This window comes from Aulonocara stuartgranti (assembly GCF_965226115.1).
Source record: "Aulonocara stuartgranti genome assembly, chromosome: 23".
Lineage (NCBI taxonomy): Eukaryota > Metazoa > Chordata > Actinopteri > Cichliformes > Cichlidae > Aulonocara > Aulonocara stuartgranti.
This window is the reverse complement of record NC_138958.1, coordinates 2,727,726-2,748,865: the sequence shown is the minus strand read 5'-3', so window position 1 is coordinate 2,748,865 and position 21,140 is coordinate 2,727,726. Positions and strand designations below refer to the sequence as shown.

Genomic DNA, 21,140 nt, shown 5'->3' with positions numbered 1-21,140 from the left:
GGTGTGCCGCGGTCAGTGGAAGAATCCGCGAGTTTCTCTGTGAGGTTCCCATTACGTCGTAGCTACTCTGTGCTTGTTTGGAAGTTTAGGGGTTTTTTCGCTGTAAAAAGAAGTTTTCTTCCCACGCACAGCAGACACTAATGTTTTTGTCACTTTTTATGGAATCAAACTCAAAGTAAGGTCAGTACTTCCACGCTTTAAACGCTGCACGCTCATACTCTCTCTGCACTCGATATATGATCCACTGTTGATCTGCACACAGCTGTTGTCACGAACGTCGCACTCGCTTACGTCACTGTCATGAGACATTCTCGCAAAAAAATCACGGTTTTAGTAACGCAGTAACGCAGCGTTCCTACGGGAAAGTAACGGTAATCTAAATACCGTTTTTGCAATAGTAATCCCTTACTTTACTCGTTACTTGAAAAAAGTAATCAGATTACTGCCCATCTCTGGCTGTGGATGTCTTGCTGTACTACTATTTGATCTTCACTTGCGTGTGGTGCTATAAGCATTAAACTTGTGTGTATCATCCTTAATTGTAGCTCAAAGCCCAGCAGTTGCTACTTCAGTTATTGAGATCTGTGTCATGCCAAGTCTGCTGCCATCACAACTATACAGTCTATTTAAGCAACAGCTAGTGAAGTCATCCACTTCCTCTGTTTTACTCTCGTAGTCCAGTGGTTCAGACTAGTGCCTGATGTGCTCAGGGTGCATTTATCTCTCCCAACAGATATATGCATATGAACATGTAGAATATTTTGGCAATTGACAAAATGTTTCATATTTGAAGCTTTCTGGTTTCTATTTGTAGTCTTGAGTAATGACCCAGTAATGTTCAGCAGGCTTTGGTTGCATGCAGGTATGCAGTCTCTCTGGAAAACAAAAGAGGGACCGTTATCTGATGAACCTTTCTTGTTATTTGTGTTTTTATGCTTCATCTACATACATAAATGACAAATGGTTCATTATTCGTGTGTAGCTTTTTTTGTTCACTTGCCGCAAGCCCATTTCTTTCCTCTTGGGTGAGGGTTTTGGCATTTCTGTCCTTCAGACTGCAGCACTTTAGTAAAAAATGGCCTGCATTTGTATAGCGCTTTTCTAGTCCCTAAGGACCCCAAAGCGCTTCACACTACATTCAGTCATTCACCCATTCACACACACATTCACACACTGGCGATGGCAAGCTACATTGTAGCCACAGCTGCCCTGGGGCGCACTGACAGAGAGGAAGTAATGTGATTTTAAAGGACTCTGACTCATTTTACTGTCTTTCAGTGTGTTGTCATTATACGGCAATATTGGCTTTAGAAATCCCTCTTGTCACACCACATAGGAATAACACTACGCCAGACACTTTTTCAAGAGTGGTAAAACACTCACTTTGGGATCCGTAATGTAATCTGGCAGTTTGTGAGGAGCAGCTTCTGGGCTTTACTGAAAGACGGACGTGATACAGGTTGGTTAAAGATAAACTGAACATTTCATGAACAGTAGTAAACGGACTATAGAGGAATATGTAATTCTAAAAATGCACAAGTGTACACAGTCCACTGAAAGAAAGTTGAGCCAATGCTTTTGTTCATTTCACATTAACCTCTGCAGTAACTCATGCTCGATGGCAGAGATGAATTAACTTTGGCCTTCAATGTTCAGCTGGGCGCTCTCATTGTGTTAATTTTTTGTTTTTTGATGTTAGGTTTCTGTTAAGTCACTTCCTGTTTTATTTTGTAACTCTTCACCTGCTTATACTTTTGATAATTTTACTTCCTGTTTTGACCCGTTTGTGATTGTTTGCCCCGTCGTCATTACTCTCCTTGTTAAGCTTTCTAGCTGTGTGCTTGTGCTTATCCTCTTGTTTTCTAGTTTATCCTGTTTATTGTTTCATTTGTTATTTGTGTTTTCTTGGATTTTCTCATCTTGTGACTTTTTTTGTTTGTTATTTTGGAACTTTTCTTCAGACTTTATTGGCCCAACGCAAAAGCTTTACACCATATGTGTCGCATGCTCGGCCCAGTGAGTTGCACCAACACCCTGGACATCTTGCCTTTTTGTCTGCCCCTGTATTGTTTACCTTCTTTGACTTCTTCTCTGCAAATAATTAAAGACTTTATTTCGATTTCACTGTCTGTGTCCTGCGTTCTTCAGCCGCGATTGTTCCAGTTTTTCAGGTAAAAAGCCACATCAGACGAAAGCGATTATCTTGATGTTATACTTACAGGGAGCACATTTTAGGCCTAAGGTTTGTATTTTCGCCTGATAATAGAACTAGCATTTAATGCAAACATGCATTCCCTTTCCTTTTTTCATTTAAGTGATGAATGCAGGTTTTTTTCAACAGTAATGACAAATAAATAAGAGTTACAGAAAATGCAGTAACTTACTTTCTGTGCTCTAACGGTTGAGTTCCCTTGTTCAGGAGAGCAGAAAGCACGCTATACTTTGCAGTTTGATTACTAAAATGCAACATTACTATACAGTAAATGTTTTTAACCAAACAAAATCAAACTGACAATGCTCTTTGTAGAGATGTATTGATTTCTGGTCTTTTTAGTGGATACGAACATGATTTTTTTTGTGTGTGAATTTTTTTTTTTGGGGGGGGGGGGGGGAGGCGGTTGTGGGTGTTCTAAAATAGTACAGTACATTAAGAACAGGCTGAATAATATGTATTTGCTATGTACAGTGTACTCATTCCTCACACTTTCAGAAGCAAAACTGGCTCATACGTCTGGACAGGATCAGCCTGGGAAAAAGGCAGATGGGAAATAGGCCCACTCGTGATGCCCCTAAGTCTGCCCCAGCTGCTTACAGATATTGCACTCCATGTGTGATGATTAATAGGTCCTCAGCAACACGTCATAATTAGTTTCAGGGTGCAGGCTACTTATAGACCAAAGAAGCAACCGATGATAAATGCAGTTGCATCTGTTTCACATACAAGTCAGAGTACGGGTGACAAATAGTGCTGCAACTGTGCTTCAGTTTCAAGTTGGGTCAAATGGGGAAGCCTCAGTATGACCCAAATAAGCTGCTAGGATTAAGACTTGTTAAGATGATTTATTATACTTCCCTGTTCATATTGATATTGCTAGGGATGATGCAATGATCGGGGACCATTCTTAATTTCGTTGTTCTCATGACAATGACAATAAAGTTTCTGATTCTGATTCTGATTCTGATTGTTTTGGCCTTTACTGTAGTGCTGCCTTACTGTACTGCTCCCACTCTGCCAGATTTGCTAGGAAACTTGCACTGTGAAATGACCTAGTTAGTTGGTGCTGACCGTTTGAATGCCACAGCAGGTGAACATTTTCATCGCCTGTGCTGTAATAAAGTGTTTTCACAGATTTTTAGCAAAATGATCCTGCTCTTGTAATGTTTCTTTTTGCTCTACATTTTTGCTCAAAAGCAGAAGCGTCATAAAAATGGTCATCTGACTTAAAGAATATTTTGTCTGTTTTGCTGTGGCATTATCTCTGTGCACTGTTTGCTAACTCTGTCAATGAATAGCTGCTTCGTTTGATCGCTCCACAGTATTGTTACTAATTTGTCTGCACTGTTTTTTGTCTTATAGGTGAACCTCGCAAGTTTGACCCGAACTTCAGAGGGCCTGTTCAGAACAGGTACTCAGCATCCTCAGACTACTGTGTAAAATACATTTACAGACACACTTTGAGACATTGTAACATCACCCTCATTCGATAGTTTATAACAAGAAGCTAATTTTTATTCACCTGGATTGTGTAAGACTGGAAACAGAAGACACCGATACAACTTTTTAGTGTAATATGCATTTTTTTTATTTTGATGAACTGACCTTCCAAACATCTGACTTCTTACATGTGTATTGAGTTTGCTCACTGTATCATTTTTTTGGCGCACACTGCTGTTTGAGGCTGACAGATTGATTATTTGTCATGCTACATTAATAAAGACTGAGGCCTGAGTGCTGGCAGATCTCTACACTCCACCACACAGATCAATGGCCATAAGTCAAGCTGGTGGCTCGAGTTAACCCAATGACACACATTAGCAGCCAGCCAGACACACACGAAACAGATGTACACACAAGAGATTTCATGATAACGAGTACTCTGTCTCCAGGCTGTAACAAAATGTCCACATTACTAAGTGTTAGCATTATACAACAATGCACCGAGGCTCTTATTTACTTTTTTCAGCTAGCAAAGTGATAGCAAATACTGAGCTTGACACTGCTTATATCTGTAGTAGCCACTGTCTGACAAATTACATGTGTGCGGAAAAAATAAGTGTTCCCTATGATTCAGTAGCTTGCACAACCACCTTTAGCAGCAGTAAGTTGGAGTATTTGTTTTGTCAGACTTTATCGGTTTCTCACATCATTGTGGATCATTTAGACCTGCTCTTCTTTACAGTTTGAAGGCATTTGTTTATGCACAACTTTCTTAAGCTCCTGCCATAACATTTCAGTTAGGTTGAGGTCTGGACTTTGACCGGGCCAGTGTGACACCTTGATTCTTTGCTCTTCAGTCATTCTGTTGCAGATTTTCTGTTGTGCTTGGGATGATTGTACGGTGGCCCTGAGAGGCCAAACGGACTGCAACTTAAGAAAACACCAGCAATAAGAAAAACGCTGCAAAAGCACACAAAACACAAAGGAAATAGTAAAAAACAAAACAGAAAAAGGAAAAACAGATTTCCAAAAGCACAAGGGAAGTGTTTCTGGGGAGACAATAACCCGACGAACCAAAACATGCTAGGTAAGTGTGTTTTAATCTCATAGGCTAACACACTTATCTCTCATCTTTTCTTTCCTCACAAAACCAATAGATCCTCCACTTCTTTTAAGTGTTTCCCAGCGCATTTCTTAGCATATTTTGGTTCCTGCAACTGGTCCGTCAGGTTATTGTCTCCCCAGAAACACTTCCCTTATGCTTTTGGAAATCTGTTTCTCCTATTTCCGTTGTGTTTTGTGTGCTTTTGCAGCGTTTTTCTTATTGCTGGTGTTTTCTTAAGTTGCAGTCGGTTTGGCCTCTCAGGGCCACCGTATGATTGTCCTGCTACGTGACCGAGTTTCAGCCAAGTGTTAGTCACTGGACAGATGGACAGCTTCACTTTTGACTCTAGAATACTCTGATATACAGTGGAAGTTGACTCAATCAAAACAAGCCTAAACCGCCATGCTGATAGTTGGTTTTAGTGCTGAGATGTTATGTTTGGGTTTTGCCAAATGTCCAAAAGACGTTGTTCCAGAAATCTAATAGGTAATTTAGATGCAACTTAGCAAACCTAAGCTATACTGCCATGTATTTTGTAGAGAGAATAGGTTTTCTCCTGGCAGCTCTTCCAAACAAGCCATACTTATCCAGTCTTTTTTCTAATTGTACTGTCAAGAGCTGCTAATAAGCTTCTGCTAATGCTTGTAGAGTCTGAGATGTAGCTCTTGGGGTTTTTTGGGGGGGTGGGTTGCAATTTCTCTGAGCACAGTCTGATGTTGAGGTGAAATTACTGGCAACTGTCTTGAATGTGTTCCATTGTACAGGAAGAATCATAGACTTGAAATTGTTTGGACATGTCCTTCCAAAATAATGGGCAGCAGCAGTAGCCACTTTAAGGTCATTGCTGACACTTTCCTTCTTGACATTGTGTTTATATTAACTTCAAAATCCAGACCTGAAAAATTCTAAAACGTCTGTTTTTATAGAGGCGGTCACGCTTGCTGGTGAACTGACATTTGATATTTAATATACTATTTAAATTTTCACATAGGGCTTCTGCGTTTTTGTTAACTATTCATCAGAATCTCAGCTAAAAGCTCACAAAACCATTTCAACAACATCAAACAGCTAAAACAGCTAACAATTAAAGAGCAGGTAAACATCCCCCGTTTACCCGACAGCACGGACAAAAGCCGACATCTGACAGATTCAGAAACTGCAAGTTTCGTCACTTTCATTCCAGAGTTCACTGAACCAGCAGCAAAAGAAGACGAAAACTATGCTTCATGTTTGAAAGACATTGTCATGAATTCCCTCTTACTTTTGCTGTCTTATTTCCTGCATAGCTCTATCACTCAGTGTGCTTTGAGACCAGATTTACATCAGAAATCTCTATTTTCTGCATTATTCGCTAGCTTATTACGCACCAGTCTACCATTTTTACCACCTGTTTTTCCCCCAAAAGTGACTCTGACAAGAAAGCCTAATTTCTGCTATTCAATACCAAAGAAATGTTGACTTTCACAAATTATGCCAAATTTTGCAAAGCTGTGTTTCTAATAAAGCCTGAGCAACTTTCTCTGCTTCATTTCAGCAGCATCAAGCTTTGTCCATATGTTGATTCATATTGTTATAAGACAATTATTTTTTGATCTGCCGCAGCACATTTTCAAGGGTGTCATGTGCTATAAAAGACCAGACCAGGAAAAACTCCTTTATATTTTTCTGTTTTATCCTCAGTTAGTTTGACACAGTGGCATCTGCTGTGATGCTTACACCTGTGATGAAGTGCTAGCTTTATTTTGACACCAAGATATTTTACACAGAGTTTGTAATTGCAGAGAAAAAGTCAGGTCACGTTGGGCATGTCATTTTAAAGCAAGACGCTTTAAAGTGTGGGGGGGGCCTTTACGGGTTAAGTAAATAAAAATGTAATTTGTTGTTATTCATCAGAGGTTGTACTTACTTGATTATATAACCTGCAAGAACAAGATTCTTTTTATCACGTCCTGATACATAAACATGTAAAAAGGCCATACTTTCTTCTTCACGTGGCTGTAAATCTGATGAAAAAGATTTGATATTAGTAGTATCTTTATCCTTCCTCAACCTGATAAATTAGATTGTAAGAAAACGTTTTTTTATTACAATGACAGGTGGGATTTTGCAATGAAGCAAAACTCCTTGAGGGTGTCACTGTAGGCTTTTCTTGAATTAGTCATTTTCAGAGATAATGTAGGTTTTTACTTCTTTTATGTCCAACGTCAGACTGGCACGCTGCTGCGGAGGCATGTTCCAGTTCTCCTGTGCCTCTTTATCCCACCCTCTCCAGCCCATTTCTCCGCTACTGGTGGGTGAAGGCACCAAGGATACTTTGATGTTTCTGTGGCCCAAAGGCTTTTCTTAATGAGAACTGGAAGAGAACCAACTCTGTGGTCGCCTTGTTTTCATGTAAGCTCAAAGCCTAAATGAAGTAACCATATCTGTTGATTGAGCAGTCCTCTGCAAGCTACACAGGAGTGGGCTTGCTGTAGTGCTAATTTTATTTGCCTATAAGAGTCAAAGATCCAGTCATTGTCACATCTCCACCACTCTAATGTAGTCCTTTCTATAATTACCCCTTCAATAAGTGTGCCGTTAAACTTTGCTTCCGATTCTTTCTCTTCGCCCGAACTGGGCCTAATGTTTGTCAGGAATACTGTTCACTTGGAAATTTGTCCCTAATGGCTCTCATGACCATGTGAAATATCCCTTTTGTGTGAAGATCTGCCCTCCTTCCTGTAAATGTCTGTTACAAAGGAGGGACAGTCTGGCAGATTCACACCACAATGGCACCCACGCTATTCTGTGGCACTTCTGCCATCTGTGTCACCTTGGCTCCTGCAGAGTATCAGCCTTGCAAATATAATACTGACACAAAAGTTTCCCGTAGCACTGACAAAGGTTCCAGTACTGACTTTTTTTCTTGCTAAGCAGTACTGCGTGCAAACAGAGTCCACAAGCAGAGAAAAGTGTTGGTTCGTGTGAACGTATGTGTAAGAGGCATCTGAAGAGAGCTAAAGCTTGGGATTGAGCCCAGTTTGGAAGCCAAATAGATTTTGTTTAATTATGTTTTCCTGAGATAAGAGAACGAAGCAGAATTGTTTTCACTCTGCTCACTTTGTCAGCTTCCCTTAAACACTGACCGTAGCACGTTTCAAGGGTCGCTTTCTTTTAGCGCCGAGTCGCTGTGTTTGCACTGTGTCCTTCTTTGTTTTTTTAATTGCAGTTGTTTCCATATGAGGGGAATGAAAATCACAACAGACCTACAGTAACAGTCAGTGTGACGATGAAGCGATTTCAGCTTAAGACTCCCAGCCCTCATATCTTCCCAGTTCATCAAACAGGATGTGTGACTGAGTGATAGCTAACTTATTTACCAGCTGGAGGATAGAGAGGGATTCAATAATTGCCATAGCAACACTGACAGCTCTTTTTTGAATTAAATGAAACGATACTCTCTTGCCTCCCTTTGTTAATAATAACATGCACAATCTCAGCAACTGTTTTGCTGGTAGTGTAGCAGGTTGTCTGTGTACACCGCATACCCACTGTCAGTGTAAAACTGCCGCTGTGTTCACTTGGGAGAACTGTGCCCACTTCAGTTGCCTTTGTTCCTCTCTTATCTCCAAAAAATAATTGCAGTGCTTCCAGAAAATGGTTTACACCTCAAAATATTTCACAAGTGCCAAGTGTCTATTTAAATCATCAGATAAATCTCTCAGTCAAGTCACTCTCTGAATTCATTGTCTCATCTATAAAATGCCAGAAAATTGTTACAAATTGTAACAGTTTCTATCACTCCATAATCAAAGTATTGATCTTGGATGTGAAACCAGATACGGTAAAGCCATCTTTAAAAGCACGTCCAGGTTTTGAGTGGCTAAATCACGTTTTGTGTTCGCAATTATCTGCAGTCTTAGTGCAGGTCAGATCAAAGAGATGATAATTAGGGCTGAACGATTATGGAAAATAATCTAATTGCGATTTTTTGCCCCAATATTGCGATTGCGATGCGATATGCGATTATTTTTTAAGGTCTTTGTCTTCTGTATTATTAAACAAAGACAAGCAATACATCATATAGTATGGCCAATACTATATTACATTAATTTTAAACTGTTCTTTCCTGGAAGACAGACCTCTGTTATGATGACATGAGGTGATGCATGAATTGATGACTGACATTTTTATTTAACTTCTTCAATCACAACAGTATATTTGAACATACACAATAGTTTATTTTTAGCTTACAAACATCTGAGCATAAAGTGCTGACAAGGAACCCTGGTGTAAACATTAAAATGAAAGTCAGTACAATGTGCAGATTGCAGAAATATACATAAAAAAAATCAGTGGCTTTACCACACTCAGTTTTTCGACATCTGTGAACTACTAGACAGTCATTCAATTAAAAAATAATATTAAATAAATAAAACTAATAAATAAAAAATACACACATCTTACTGATCTCTGCAGTCAGTAACATTACACATAAAGTGCAAACATAATAGCAATTGTATAAACACACACACAAACACGCCTTTAAATTTTAAAGGCGTGAAATTGGACGGTCTAGCCTTCTGATTAGCGTCACCGCTGTCTCGGTGGAGTTTAATAAACTCGGCCGTCTGCTTCTTGCTATCTAAAATATAACCAGACACTGGTGTAAATTCTCGACTGTCTCATACTTCTGTTTAATAAGTTTTCTGTTTGACGTTTAGTCAGCTGTGTGAAAACCAAGGAGGAACCCACCCGGGGGATTAATAAAGTTTTATTTTATCTAATCTAATAACTTTAATCTCAGCCAAACCGATTTACTCACGAACAAACAAAACACTGAAAAAAGCCCAACAATAACATTTTTAGGTTTAGGGCTATAAAAATGATCTACTTACTGTACTTGAAAACAGTCCTAAATCCTTTGCAATCCAAGCTTAAATTAAACAGCAGAGTCTAAATCTCAGAGTCTGAGCTAAGCATACAGTCTAAATAGTTTTGCTTGTTTCCTTAAAAATGCATTCAGTTTACTTCACTCACTGTAAACACATTACTGTCTATTTAAGCTACTCTCCCTGTCTCCATGGGTTCCTCCACGTTGTGTATTATGTCTGTACATCAGTGGCGTACATCTTACTGCCTGCTTGGTAATTGTGAAGTAGTGTTTGGAGGCTGAAGAGCAGTAGTGCCTGTAAACAACCGTGTAACCATGCTGCATACAAAACAAGGACAGTTCACTTGTTCAAAGAAGCACACAGAGGAAACACTGCACTTCTCTGAGTTTAGGCCTCCTTTGACCTTGGCTTTGAAATCCAGAGGAGATGAGGGTCTCAAGTCAATTTCATTACCATATGGTGTAAAGGGGAGGTTATGCATGTATGGTACTGCTGGGCACGGTAGATTAAACTTGGCTTCATTCATGGCTGAGGCTGGCACTAAGAGGTTCTGAAAACAGGCTGGATGGACAGCATTTTTTAAAAGGAAGTCGGGGCGGGGGGGAGGAAGCTTGTTATTTGGGAAACACTGAGACGGTGAATAAAGACTCAGAGGGAGAAAGACTCTGAGATGCAGTTTTAAACTAGCAGACTAAGGCTGCTGAAGTGAGAGTGGAAACTTCAAATAACGGTCTCTGTGGCTGCGGGTCAGTTAACCCTGAGAGGCATTCAGAGTCTCATCAGGAAGTCAGTAGAGCTCCACTGCAGGTTCTCTGAAAACACAGATGACACTTACTCGTCTCTGGAAGTAAAGTACTGAGCTAAAACTCCGTTACCATACAATAGCAATTACATTGTCAACACACACTATGCATTCTTTCTCTCTGTGAGGTGAAGCTAATTTCATATTCCCCCTGGGGACACTTTACTAAATATATTTGCATATATTACTGATTTCCACTGTTTTCCACTCGTAATCTTGGATTCCTGCGTCACACACTGTTCCCACATCCCTCTTCTGTTTCCAGGAGCTGCACTGATGTGGTTTGCTGTGTTATCTTTGTCATTGTCATCCTTGGATACATCGCTCTGGGTACTGTGGGTGAGTTTGACAGGTTGCCAGTGATTACATCACACAAACTTTCTTAATGACACACAAACGTGTACACACGATGATGAGGTATGTGTGGCTGTGGCGCAGAAAAATGAATTTCTTTGATACCCTGTCCTTGCAGGTAGTTTAAAGCGCACCATATGGCTGATGGTATAAAAAGGAAAGGTGAATGCAAATCGTGTGCTCTGCCTGTGAGGTTTTGTCTGAAGAGGTCAAAACTCCAGCTACACTTGTAGTATATCAAACAACTTTACTGCTTGACCAAAGCTGTTCAATATACACTCACCGGATGCTTCATTAGTTGCTCCTTAATGCAAATGTCTAGTCAGCCAATCATACGGCAGCAACTGAATGCATTTAGGGATGCAGACAAAGACGACTTGCTAAAGTTTAAACTGAGCATCAGAAGGGAGAATAAAGGTGATTTAAGTCACTTTGTGTTTGACATGCTGGTCTGAGTATTTCAGGAACTGCTGAATTGCTGGGATTTCGCAACCCAACCATCTCTAACGTTTAGAGAAAAAGAGAAAATATCCAGAGAGCAGCAGTTCTTTGGCTGAAAGTCCCTTGTTGATATCAGAGGTCAGAGAAAAATGGCCAGACTGCTTCAACCAGGATCTTTTTTTGGCACCCATAGTACCAGCGGAGCATTATTTCAAATGCCACAACCAACCTGAGTGCTGCTGCTAACAATGAAACTACATTGTTATGTGCCATGCCACAAGGCTCAAATCATCTGAAACTGGTTTCTTGAAAATGAAAATTAGTCCACTGTGTTCGATCCAGTAGAGCACCTTTAGGACCAAAATATCCCAGGAATGACTTCAGCACTTAATTAGCATAGTTCTGAAGGTTCTGTTGACTTTCTAAAATTTGACCGTCTTCCACCTTGGAAGTGTTTTACCTTGTGGTAGCAGCGTCTACACTCTGAGGTTTTGTTTGACAGTAATATACCACAAAAAAAACTTCAATTGTCAGCACTTTGTTGTTGTTTTTTTAGTTGACCTGGTCAGAATTTCTAGAATCCCATTTCAAAGAATGGGAGTTTCTCATGATAAGTAGAAGAAGTTGGATATATTTGACCTTTCTTCCTTTACTCACTGACCAGCACGTTAATGCATCTCTTCTCTCTTTCACGTGTTACAAAGTTGGGGAAAGTCCCAGTGCTGTCACTAAACTGGGCTTTATCTTGCCAGCTTACTGCCAGTTGATTCATGTTTCAGTAAATGGAAAGGACTTCCTGTTTCCAAATAATTTTAAAAAGAGCGACGTGTATGACTCCGCACGCAACATGTCTGCAGTCACCTAAAGAATGTGGCCTTCTGCCTTCATCCTTTGCAGTTTCATCCTCCTTGTTGTGACTTGTAGAGCATCTTAATTGTGCTGCCTCACATTCAGCACAGTCCCTCATTGACTGGCAAGGTGAAAGGCTTTAACGCTGTGTTGTTTAGCTTGGCTAAATTAATGAAACACAAGCATTGCTCAGAAAATTGATTTTTAGGGTTGCCACCGTCCTATCTAGAGAAAAAGAACAGAACAAATTAAAGGATTGATTTCTTTGTCTTTTGTTGTGTTTCTTCTTAATTACTATTCATACCCTTGCTTAAATAAATTAGCATTTTTGTATTCTTAATTGTTTTGGTTGCTTTTTAACATGCATGACCTTGGCATTAGGCACAAATGTTATTGATATAGTGCAGAGGTTTCGTTTTGTTACAGCTGTATCTGAATGCTAATGTGTGTCTTTTGGTTTTTATCAGCAGATCATTTTCTTAGTTATATTCAAAGTAAAGTAGATGTCTGAAAATGTTAGTATTGGTCATTTAGGAAAACAGACAGTCTGAACTGGGGTGATGGGCTGGCCAGTGGCCTCATGTTCTTCAGCAGGTAGACCAGTTTGAGTATGATTTGGGGGATGATTGTGCAGATTTTAAAATCCAAGCACCTGAAATGAAAAGCTCTGTTGGTGTCGTTTCAGCCTGGATTCACGGTGACCCCAGGAAGGTCGTCTATCCAACAGACAGCCGCGGTCAGTTCTGTGGCCAGCAGAACACCCCCAATGCGTGAGTGGAAAACTGTCTTCTTCTTAAATTGTTTACAGTGGAATAATTATGTTGTCCAATTTGTCTGTCAGCATTATGTTGTTATCTTTACATGAACAATAGCCATTGTCTACCATTCAGTACACTGAGATGATTCTTGATTAATCCTGGCAAGTTTTATTGCACAGCACACTGTGAGTGTGAGCACCTCCATGCTGGCTGATAAAACATTGCACAGTAATGGACTTTTGGATCTGTCTAATCTGACTCCCCTTTTTTGTCTTCATCTTTTGTCTTCACAGAAACAAAGCCATATTATTCTACTTCAACATGCTGAAATGTGCCAATCCTGCAGTTTTAATTAACCTCCAGTGCCCTACAACCCAGGTAGGAGATTGAACGAAGCCCCGTTTTGTAGCTCTGTGTACAGTGCTTGATGTCTCTCTCCAACTTTTTCGCCACGCACGATTATGCAAGATTGATGGGCGCTCTCATTAAGACGATGTGTTGCCTTCCTCAGCTCTGCGTCTCGAAGTGCCCTGACAGATTTGCCACTCTCCTGGATGCAATGAATACCAAAAACTGGGAATATTACAAGCAATTCTGCAAGCCAGGCTTCGAGATTGGCAGTAAGGTGAGAGATGGAGGGTAACGGGGCATTTTGTTTTTTTGCAAACTCGATGGAAGTGTGAGATTGTGTTAAATCATCGCTGCTTTGAGACCAGCTCGTGTACAATACATTGGACACTTAGCTGGGAAATATGTGCAGTTACTTAATGACACGTGCAAAAATAAATATAAAAAGAGTGTATACGAGTATCTTAGGCTACGTTCACACCGCAGGTCTTAATGCTCAATTCCGATCTTTTGATCAAATCCGTTTTTTTTTGTCTGCGTGTTCACACGACAAATAAAATGCGACAGCAAACGCGCTCTAGTGTGAACGCGCTCTGTTTAGACCCAGACCAAACAATATTGTTTGACTGATGGCCTTAATATAAAGACTTCAGACTTTACGTTTCCCAATTTTTACTTTAAGTTATTTTGTTATTTACATAATAATGTAAATAACCTAATAATGATCCTTATTGCTGCTTTAGAGGAGCGGTGCTGCAAAGGATAGCTGCAGATTTCTGTCAGAATCTGCAGATTATACAGAACAAATAAAATGTTCACGTTTCTCCAACGTTCCCAACAGTTTCACTGACATCTACGCTGGATGGCCAGGAAGCGTTCGCAATGTCTTCTCAGGCGCTTCTCTGGCGCTGATAATTAGCGTCTGTCTTGTGTCAGTGACGTAATTTAATGCGACATGACCATCAAACAGCAGTCGCTTTCTAAAACATCGGATATGTATCGGATTCAGGACCACGTACGAAAGTGACCCAGATCGGATTTGAAAATATCGGATTTGTGCCGTTCACACTGTCACACCATGATCGGATAGATGGGTCGCATAGGGTCAAAAAGATCGGATTTGATGCGCTTTCGCCTGCAGTGTGAACGCAGCCTAACAGGCTTGAAAGTCAGTATTTGGTATCTGCACCTTTATTCTTAAATACCACCTGATCCCAAGCTTTCTTCAAGTAGTCTTCAGGAACAGTTCTCCAGGATTCTTGAAGGACATTCAAAGCTCTTCTTTGGATGTTGCTGCCTTTTGTTCTGTTCTCTGTCGAGATGATTCCACACGGCTTCAATACTGTTGAGGTCCGAGCTCTGAGGAGGCCAATCCATGGCTGACAGTGGTCCGTTGTGTTTTTATATCCAGGAATGCTTGTACTGCACTACTGTTTGGGAATATTGTCATGCTGAAAATGAAGTCGCCGTCAATCTGACACTTTTCGGATGGCACTACATGAAGGATCACCATCTGATGGTACTTCTCTATGTTCAGAATTTGAACAAGACCCTCAACACCACAGCATGACTGAGCCTCCACTATGTTTCACAGACACACTGTGGAATGGTCAGGTGCATCTCTCAGTTCCTTTCAGGACTTTGTTGGATATTTGTTCCTATTTCTTAGATATTTTTTTAGGCCTGACACTTGACTCGTGACTTTAACACAGAACTACTCCACATTTTTCAGAGCTCTTTGGACCTTTTCTTTTTTATCTAGAACATTTTTGAAACGATTTAATCAGTTTTAGTCTTTCTAATAACGAAGAGCACATTTGGAGTGAGCTTCGCGAGATGGGCGGAGGTGAGCTAGCAGCCACTCATGCTTATCACAGCCCTGTTCCGTCAGCTGGCAGCAGTTCGGTGGCAGTGACGCTGGCGTTATGGTGCATGAAAGTGAGGTGTTGTGTGGGAGCACTTTACAGCTCAGACTGTCTGAATTGAATCATAGTTTCCGCTTTCCACGTCATCACTAAGTATGACAAACTCTGTTACATCTGTCTGTAAAATCTGTCAGTTGTGTGTTTAGTTTACTTTAGATACGTTTTTATTTTTTAGATTAATGATAATTATTGTAACTTGCATAAGTATTTTTAAATTGAATTTATTTATGGTGCATTTTCAGTTGGACATTTCATTGCAGGACTTGAAAGAGAAACATACAAGATTTTTTTAAATACTCAAGCAGGCACGACAGATTCAAACAAAACAAGATCACAAAGTTTAATAGAGAAGAAGTTCTTTTCTGTCTTTGTAATAAAGGCTGCGAGGAGTGAACGCTCAGGGAAAATCACTTGTTTTCAGCTCTTTGAATCATTATCTCTTCTGTTCCCTTTCAGTCAGTCAGAGAAGTCATACGAGATGAAGACTGCCCGTCTATGATTGTGCCAAGCAGACCTTGTAAGTGAATCCGAGCAACTCTAAATACATTGCCTCAATAACTTACTGTTTGTTCTGTCAAGAGGGTAAATACAACAAAAATATCTACAAATGTGTTTCAGTCCTTCAGCGGTGCTTCCCTGATTTCATTAGAAGAAATGGGATTTTAACTGTAGCCAATCAGACCATCTTCAAAGACGGTGAAAATAACAAGAGAAGTGTCGACGATCTCAAAGATGCTGCCAAGTAAGATCTGCTCCCCTGCAACACCAGTCTTTGCCCTACTTGTTTAACGGGTTCATTTTTAGCAGTAGGAGAATCACAGATTACGATTTGGCAAACAAAACAAACAATGAAACTACTTTTTAAAAATCCCCTCTAGAATAAAGTGTTTTTAAACTGTTATACTGTCTGTAGGGATGCCGACTCTGCACCCAGAGAGATCTGGACAGAAATAACAGGGTAGGACCAGTGGGCATTTTACTGATGCCCATGAATGTGCTCAGTCACATTCAAAGTCATCTGCATGCTTATTGCATGAAAATAAAGCTTACCTACAAACTCAACAGCCTGAGCCAATGTTATGGGTCTCTACAAGCTTAGCTGCTTTGTATGTATGTATATATCTATATGTTATCAGCATGTAAAAGGGCAGAGGCAGCAAACTTCAAAAATCATGTATTTAAACCAGTGAGCTGATATCATGATCATACATGATTTGTATGGCTGCAGTAATCTACCTTGAATAATATAACTTGATGCTTTTTCTTTAGCCAAGTAACCGCCAACATAAAGTAGAAAGGGTTAAAAATGATTTATTTCAGCTTTTTAACTTTGCTTCTGCTTTAGCCAGTTGCTTTATATAGACTAACCTGCTGTTTATCCATAAGAATACATAACTATATTTTTGTTTGTGGCATTAGATGCAAAATAGGGCAAGTTAATACCTCAAAACATCAAGTCATCGCCTCTACCTTCTGTGTGAAGTAAATTGGAGAGTGCTGTGCTGCCCCCTGGTGGTCATTAGTTTTGCTCTCCTGGCGCAGATTTTGGGAGCGATCCAAACTCTTGTATGTGTGGACACTGAACAGTGACCTTAATTAGACAGTAAGATTTAGAATTGATGCTGGCGTCCTGTTTGTCCCACAGCAATGTTATCTTGCCCTCTATGTCTCGCCAATTTCAAGATATACCTGAGTCACTTCTACAGTAAACTTTTCAGTAATCATATTCTGACTTTGCTGCCAGTTTTGTAGTTTAAATACTCTCCAAGTGTTTAATGACAAGTGGAGCTATTTAATGAACCCAGAAGGCGAGCTTTCCTGTGAAATAAACAGGCATCTTCTTTTGTGCTTATCTGAGTTAGAGTGACGGGGACCTGAGGTCTATCCCAGCTTACACTGGTGTGGTATGCCCTGGACACGCTAACACCGAGAAACAAACTCACATCCACACCTACCGGTGCAAAATTTCTGATTCCTGTTCTGTTTGAATTCTGATATTCAACAAAAACTCTGTGTGGGTTTTAAACCAGAACATCTTCAGATAGAAAGATAATACTGAGTCTGTGACGTTTACTATCTGAAGCATTTATGTTATTACTGTGGAGATGAAAATGTGGCTCCTGATCTAACACATCCATTACTATTTGCTTTACCACAAAGTGCTCGTCTGAATGATATTCACTTCTATACTATTTCCCACCCTGCTGTAATAGCTGCCAGTACTGCTTCTGTAACTCTACTTGTTTTGTGGCTCTTTGATATGGAACTTGAGCAGCTCTTACAACTGACATTATCGAAAGCATTTTAGAGCTATAGCTGTCTCTGTTCCATGATGAAAGCAGTAGAGATCAATCGGCTGTCAAAACGTTTTTGAGAAATCCTTGTGAACTAAGCGGCATTAGCCTAAATCCACCAAAGTGCATCCCTGTGCTGTTTAATCACTTTCTGTCTACTCCTCTTCCTCCTATTTTTTCCATTTCACCTTTTTACTGAACCACAGAGGTATCGCCAGTCTGCTGAATGCCAAAGAAGTCGGCATGAAGATCTTCGAAGATTATGCAAACTCCTGGATCTGGATCCTCGTGTAAGAATGGCCTTTCCTCATTTTAGTGATTAAATTCATATGAAGAGAAAAATCTCTGATTCATTGATGAGATTATGAAAGTGTTCACATTATTACTTTGATGAAGATGCTCCTGCTGTTTGTGATCTTTTAACCCATCAATCCAGTGTCAACTATTATTTGCAGTCATGTTTAAAGAGGAAGTTGTTTGGTTTGTTATTAGAACAACCAAACTTGTGATCCACTAAAAACGGTGGATATACTTTAATAATATAAATCCTTTAACAAATAGAAACTGATAGATCTTATATTCTGTTGTATGACGTACATCCAGGCCTCAGACATTTGTTGTGTCACCTGTAGCAGAGGTTATTTCTCATACGTGTTTTGCACATTTGTTCACCAGTCTCACATCAGCTTCCTGACATTTTTGACCGGATCGGTGGATTTGCTGTGATATGACAGAGAATTCTTGAAACTGTCCAGAGCCAGAGGCAGCAAAGCTAAATCATAATGCACCAACATGCTTCATGCTGGTCAGAACACCCAAACAACTCAGGGATGTTTTATTCCTGTTTTCAGAGCTTGTTGGTCCTGGAGACACTGATTGTAACAGCAGTTTGACTGTTTTCAGGACTACTGCCTGAGATTAGTTTCTAAACAGCAGCGTCACAAACACATTGCAGTCACAACACTTGACACCAAAGATGAAATCGAGGCTCTGAGATGCTTTTAACTAAGGCTTCGTCCACACTAATACGTTTTCGTTTGAAAGCGCATCTTTTTCTCCCCGTTTTGTCCTCCCGTCCACGCTGAGACGCCGTTTTCGTTCAAGGCAAACGCAGCGTTTTGAAAACGCTCTCCAAAGCGGATACATTTGAAAACACCGTTTTCCCGTCCCAGTGTGACAGCGAACCAGGAGCCTTTTCGAAAACGATGACACATTTTAGTCATGTGATGCAGTCATGTGACCCATTAAACTACGATAGCAGAGGGCAGTGGTTGTTTTGTTTGCTCTCAGTTTTGACAGCCCTGTTAAAGATTAATATCAGTTTGTAAATGCTCCAGCTTTTCTTCAAATTCTTTAATTCTCACTCACTTTTGCAACTTTGTACTTTTGTGTTACTCGCAGCAACAACTCCAGCTCATTTTGCCGCGACATTTCAAAGAGCCCGAAAGTAAATAAGCGGCAGACAGAAATCCGAATCTTCTTGCATTTCACGCATGCGCAAAGCGCCTTGAGGCGACTGCTATGTAAATAAAATTGAATTGAATTGAATGCGTAGGACTGGAGCGTAAGCATTTTCAGCCGCTTCAATGTGGACGCACAACTCTGAAAACGACTGAAAACACTGGTGTGGACACGGAGCGTTTTCAAAGACTTGATATTGTTTTTTGTTTCGTTTGTGGTGTTGCAGAGGTCTGGTGATAACCATGGTGGTCAGTCTGCTCTTCATCTTGCTGCTGCGCTACACTGCTGGTGTGCTACTGTGGCTCGTCATCTTTGGTGTCATCGTTGCAGTGGGATACGGTGAGGATGCAGAAACACTTGTAGTCATGTGGCTTGCTGTGTATTTAGTCCAAGTGTAAAAAACAATGAAGTGAATGAACTGAAGGTGAAACGTTTTCAAGCAACTTAAAGAGGTCCAGACGCTTTTCTTTCCAAGCTCCTTAGACTACGATGACCTGGATGACTGAGAACCTTCACAGACGTTGAAAGAAATTCTTTTACCTGAGCCTTTCCCACCAGATGTGCTGTGAGCAGTCATGGCTAGTAGATCATCTTCACTCTTTCATTCTCTCTCAGGCATTTGGCACTGTTACTGGGAATACAGCAACCTGAGCAGGAAGCCAGGCTCCAATGTCACCATCACTGACCTTGGCTTCCACACAGACTTCAGCATTTATCTTCAGCAAAGCCAGACGTGGCTCATCTTCAGTAAGTTGTCATCCACTAGCAAAGCAGCACTTACTGTAACGCTGGTTTCTGCTTTACGTGCACGGCAGTTTCCTGGTTGTATGTATTACTGCTGTTAATTCCTCACAAACCAAACAGAAATTGTGACATTGTTTGTCTTGGTGAGCTTTTCAAAACTGTGATTATAGCAAATATTTTTGATTTAGATGCTTGCACTGGGACTGTTTCAATCTTTTATGCGTGTAATCCCAACCTTTGCTGTCGTGTCAGGTTGGTATGTTGTTCTGTACTTACAGACATCCTGTTCTTGTGGAAAGGAAGTCTTTTGACCTCCTTGTGGGAATTTATTTAAATTTGGCACAGATGTCCGTTTGAACTCGTTTGAACTGATTAGATTTGGATGATCAAAGGTCAAGGTCACTCACTGTCAGCACCCAGAGGGAACTGCTTTACATCTGGCACAAACTGACTTGGACTCACAGATGACCTGATCAGAAATTAGTATTCAAGGCCGCTGTGATCTAACCAGCGCTTTTTAGCCATGACTCATGTGCTCATTTTGAGCGAGCACTTTCTGAATATCTAAAAGCATATTTGTTACGCTGCTGTTGACTCAACCTTTATTTTGCAGTGATCTTGCTCTCTGTGACTGAAGCCGTCATTGTGATAATGCTGATATTTCTGAGGTCGAGGCTGCGCATCGCTATTGCATTACTGAAGGAGGGAAGCAAGTGAGTATGGATCCTGCTTCTGATAATTAAACAGTGCGTTTTGCTCTTTTTCATGAATTTAATGTTTTTCTTGGGGGGTTTTCAGGGCAATCGGCTACATCATGTCCACCCTCTTCTACCCTGTCATCACCTTTTTCCTTCTGGCCATCTGCATCGCTTATTGGGCTGTCACAGCAGTGTATCCTTCCAAATACTGACAAACTGAAGCAGAGTTTCGTGTAGAGAATTAAAGGAGTTGAGCTGCCTTGAAGCAATCTGTTTTTTACTACAGACGAATTGCAGCATGTTAATTAGAATCATCCACAGGATAATGTGTAATATCAGTAAAGCTGTTAGATTAAACAGGTTAAATTCAGGTTTTTTGATGTTGTGCCACAGCATAATTTATCTCAGGACACTTGAAATAGTAAAGTAAAGACTACAGTATTAGAGAGAAAGCTAGTAGTTCCCTTTGAGCGTGCATTCAGCAACAGTGGAGAGGAAAAAGTCTTCTAGAACCAGGCACAGGTAAGTCAGACCTCTGCATGGATTGGTTGTTGCATATGCTCACAGGTGACTTTGCTAGGTACACCTTGTTATCACAAGGTTGGACTCTCTGTTACTTTCATAACTGCCTCAGTTCTTAATGGCATCAACAAGGTGCTGAAAATATTAATTTTGGTCCATGTTGTCCCGACAGCATTACACAGTTGTTGCGCATTTGTCGGCTGCACGTCTAGGATGCAAAGGTCCCGTTCTACCACGTCCCACGGGTGCTGTGTTGGATAGATCTGGTAACCGTGGAGGCTGTTTGAGTATACTGAACTCATTGTCA

At 40.5% G+C, this 21,140-nt stretch overlaps 1 protein-coding gene across 5 annotated transcripts in view; it reads left to right on the top strand.

The window, feature by feature from the left end:
* The window catches only part of slc44a5b (solute carrier family 44 member 5b), a 51,025-nt gene that overhangs the window by 17,784 nt on the left and 12,101 nt on the right, over positions 1-21,140 (top strand). For 2 of the 5 annotated variants that reach the window (XM_082525138.1, XM_082525137.1), the window contains exons 2-14: positions 3,578-3,626; positions 10,705-10,778; positions 12,769-12,853; positions 13,135-13,219; positions 13,353-13,466; positions 15,571-15,631; positions 15,733-15,856; positions 16,028-16,072; positions 17,615-17,698; positions 19,096-19,208; positions 19,485-19,616; positions 20,227-20,326; positions 20,412-20,504. In XM_082525138.1, coding sequence (XP_082381264.1) covers positions 3,578-3,626; positions 10,705-10,778; positions 12,769-12,853; positions 13,135-13,219; positions 13,353-13,466; positions 15,571-15,631; positions 15,733-15,856; positions 16,028-16,072; positions 17,615-17,698; positions 19,096-19,208; positions 19,485-19,616; positions 20,227-20,326; positions 20,412-20,504 — 1,159 coding nt within the window. The remainder of the gene's footprint in view (positions 1-3,577; positions 3,627-10,704; positions 10,779-12,768; positions 12,854-13,134; positions 13,220-13,352; positions 13,467-15,570; positions 15,632-15,732; positions 15,857-16,027; positions 16,073-17,614; positions 17,699-19,095; positions 19,209-19,484; positions 19,617-20,226; positions 20,327-20,411; positions 20,505-21,140) is intronic. The other 3 variants (XM_082525141.1, XM_082525139.1, XM_082525140.1) reach the window with 2 other exon arrangements.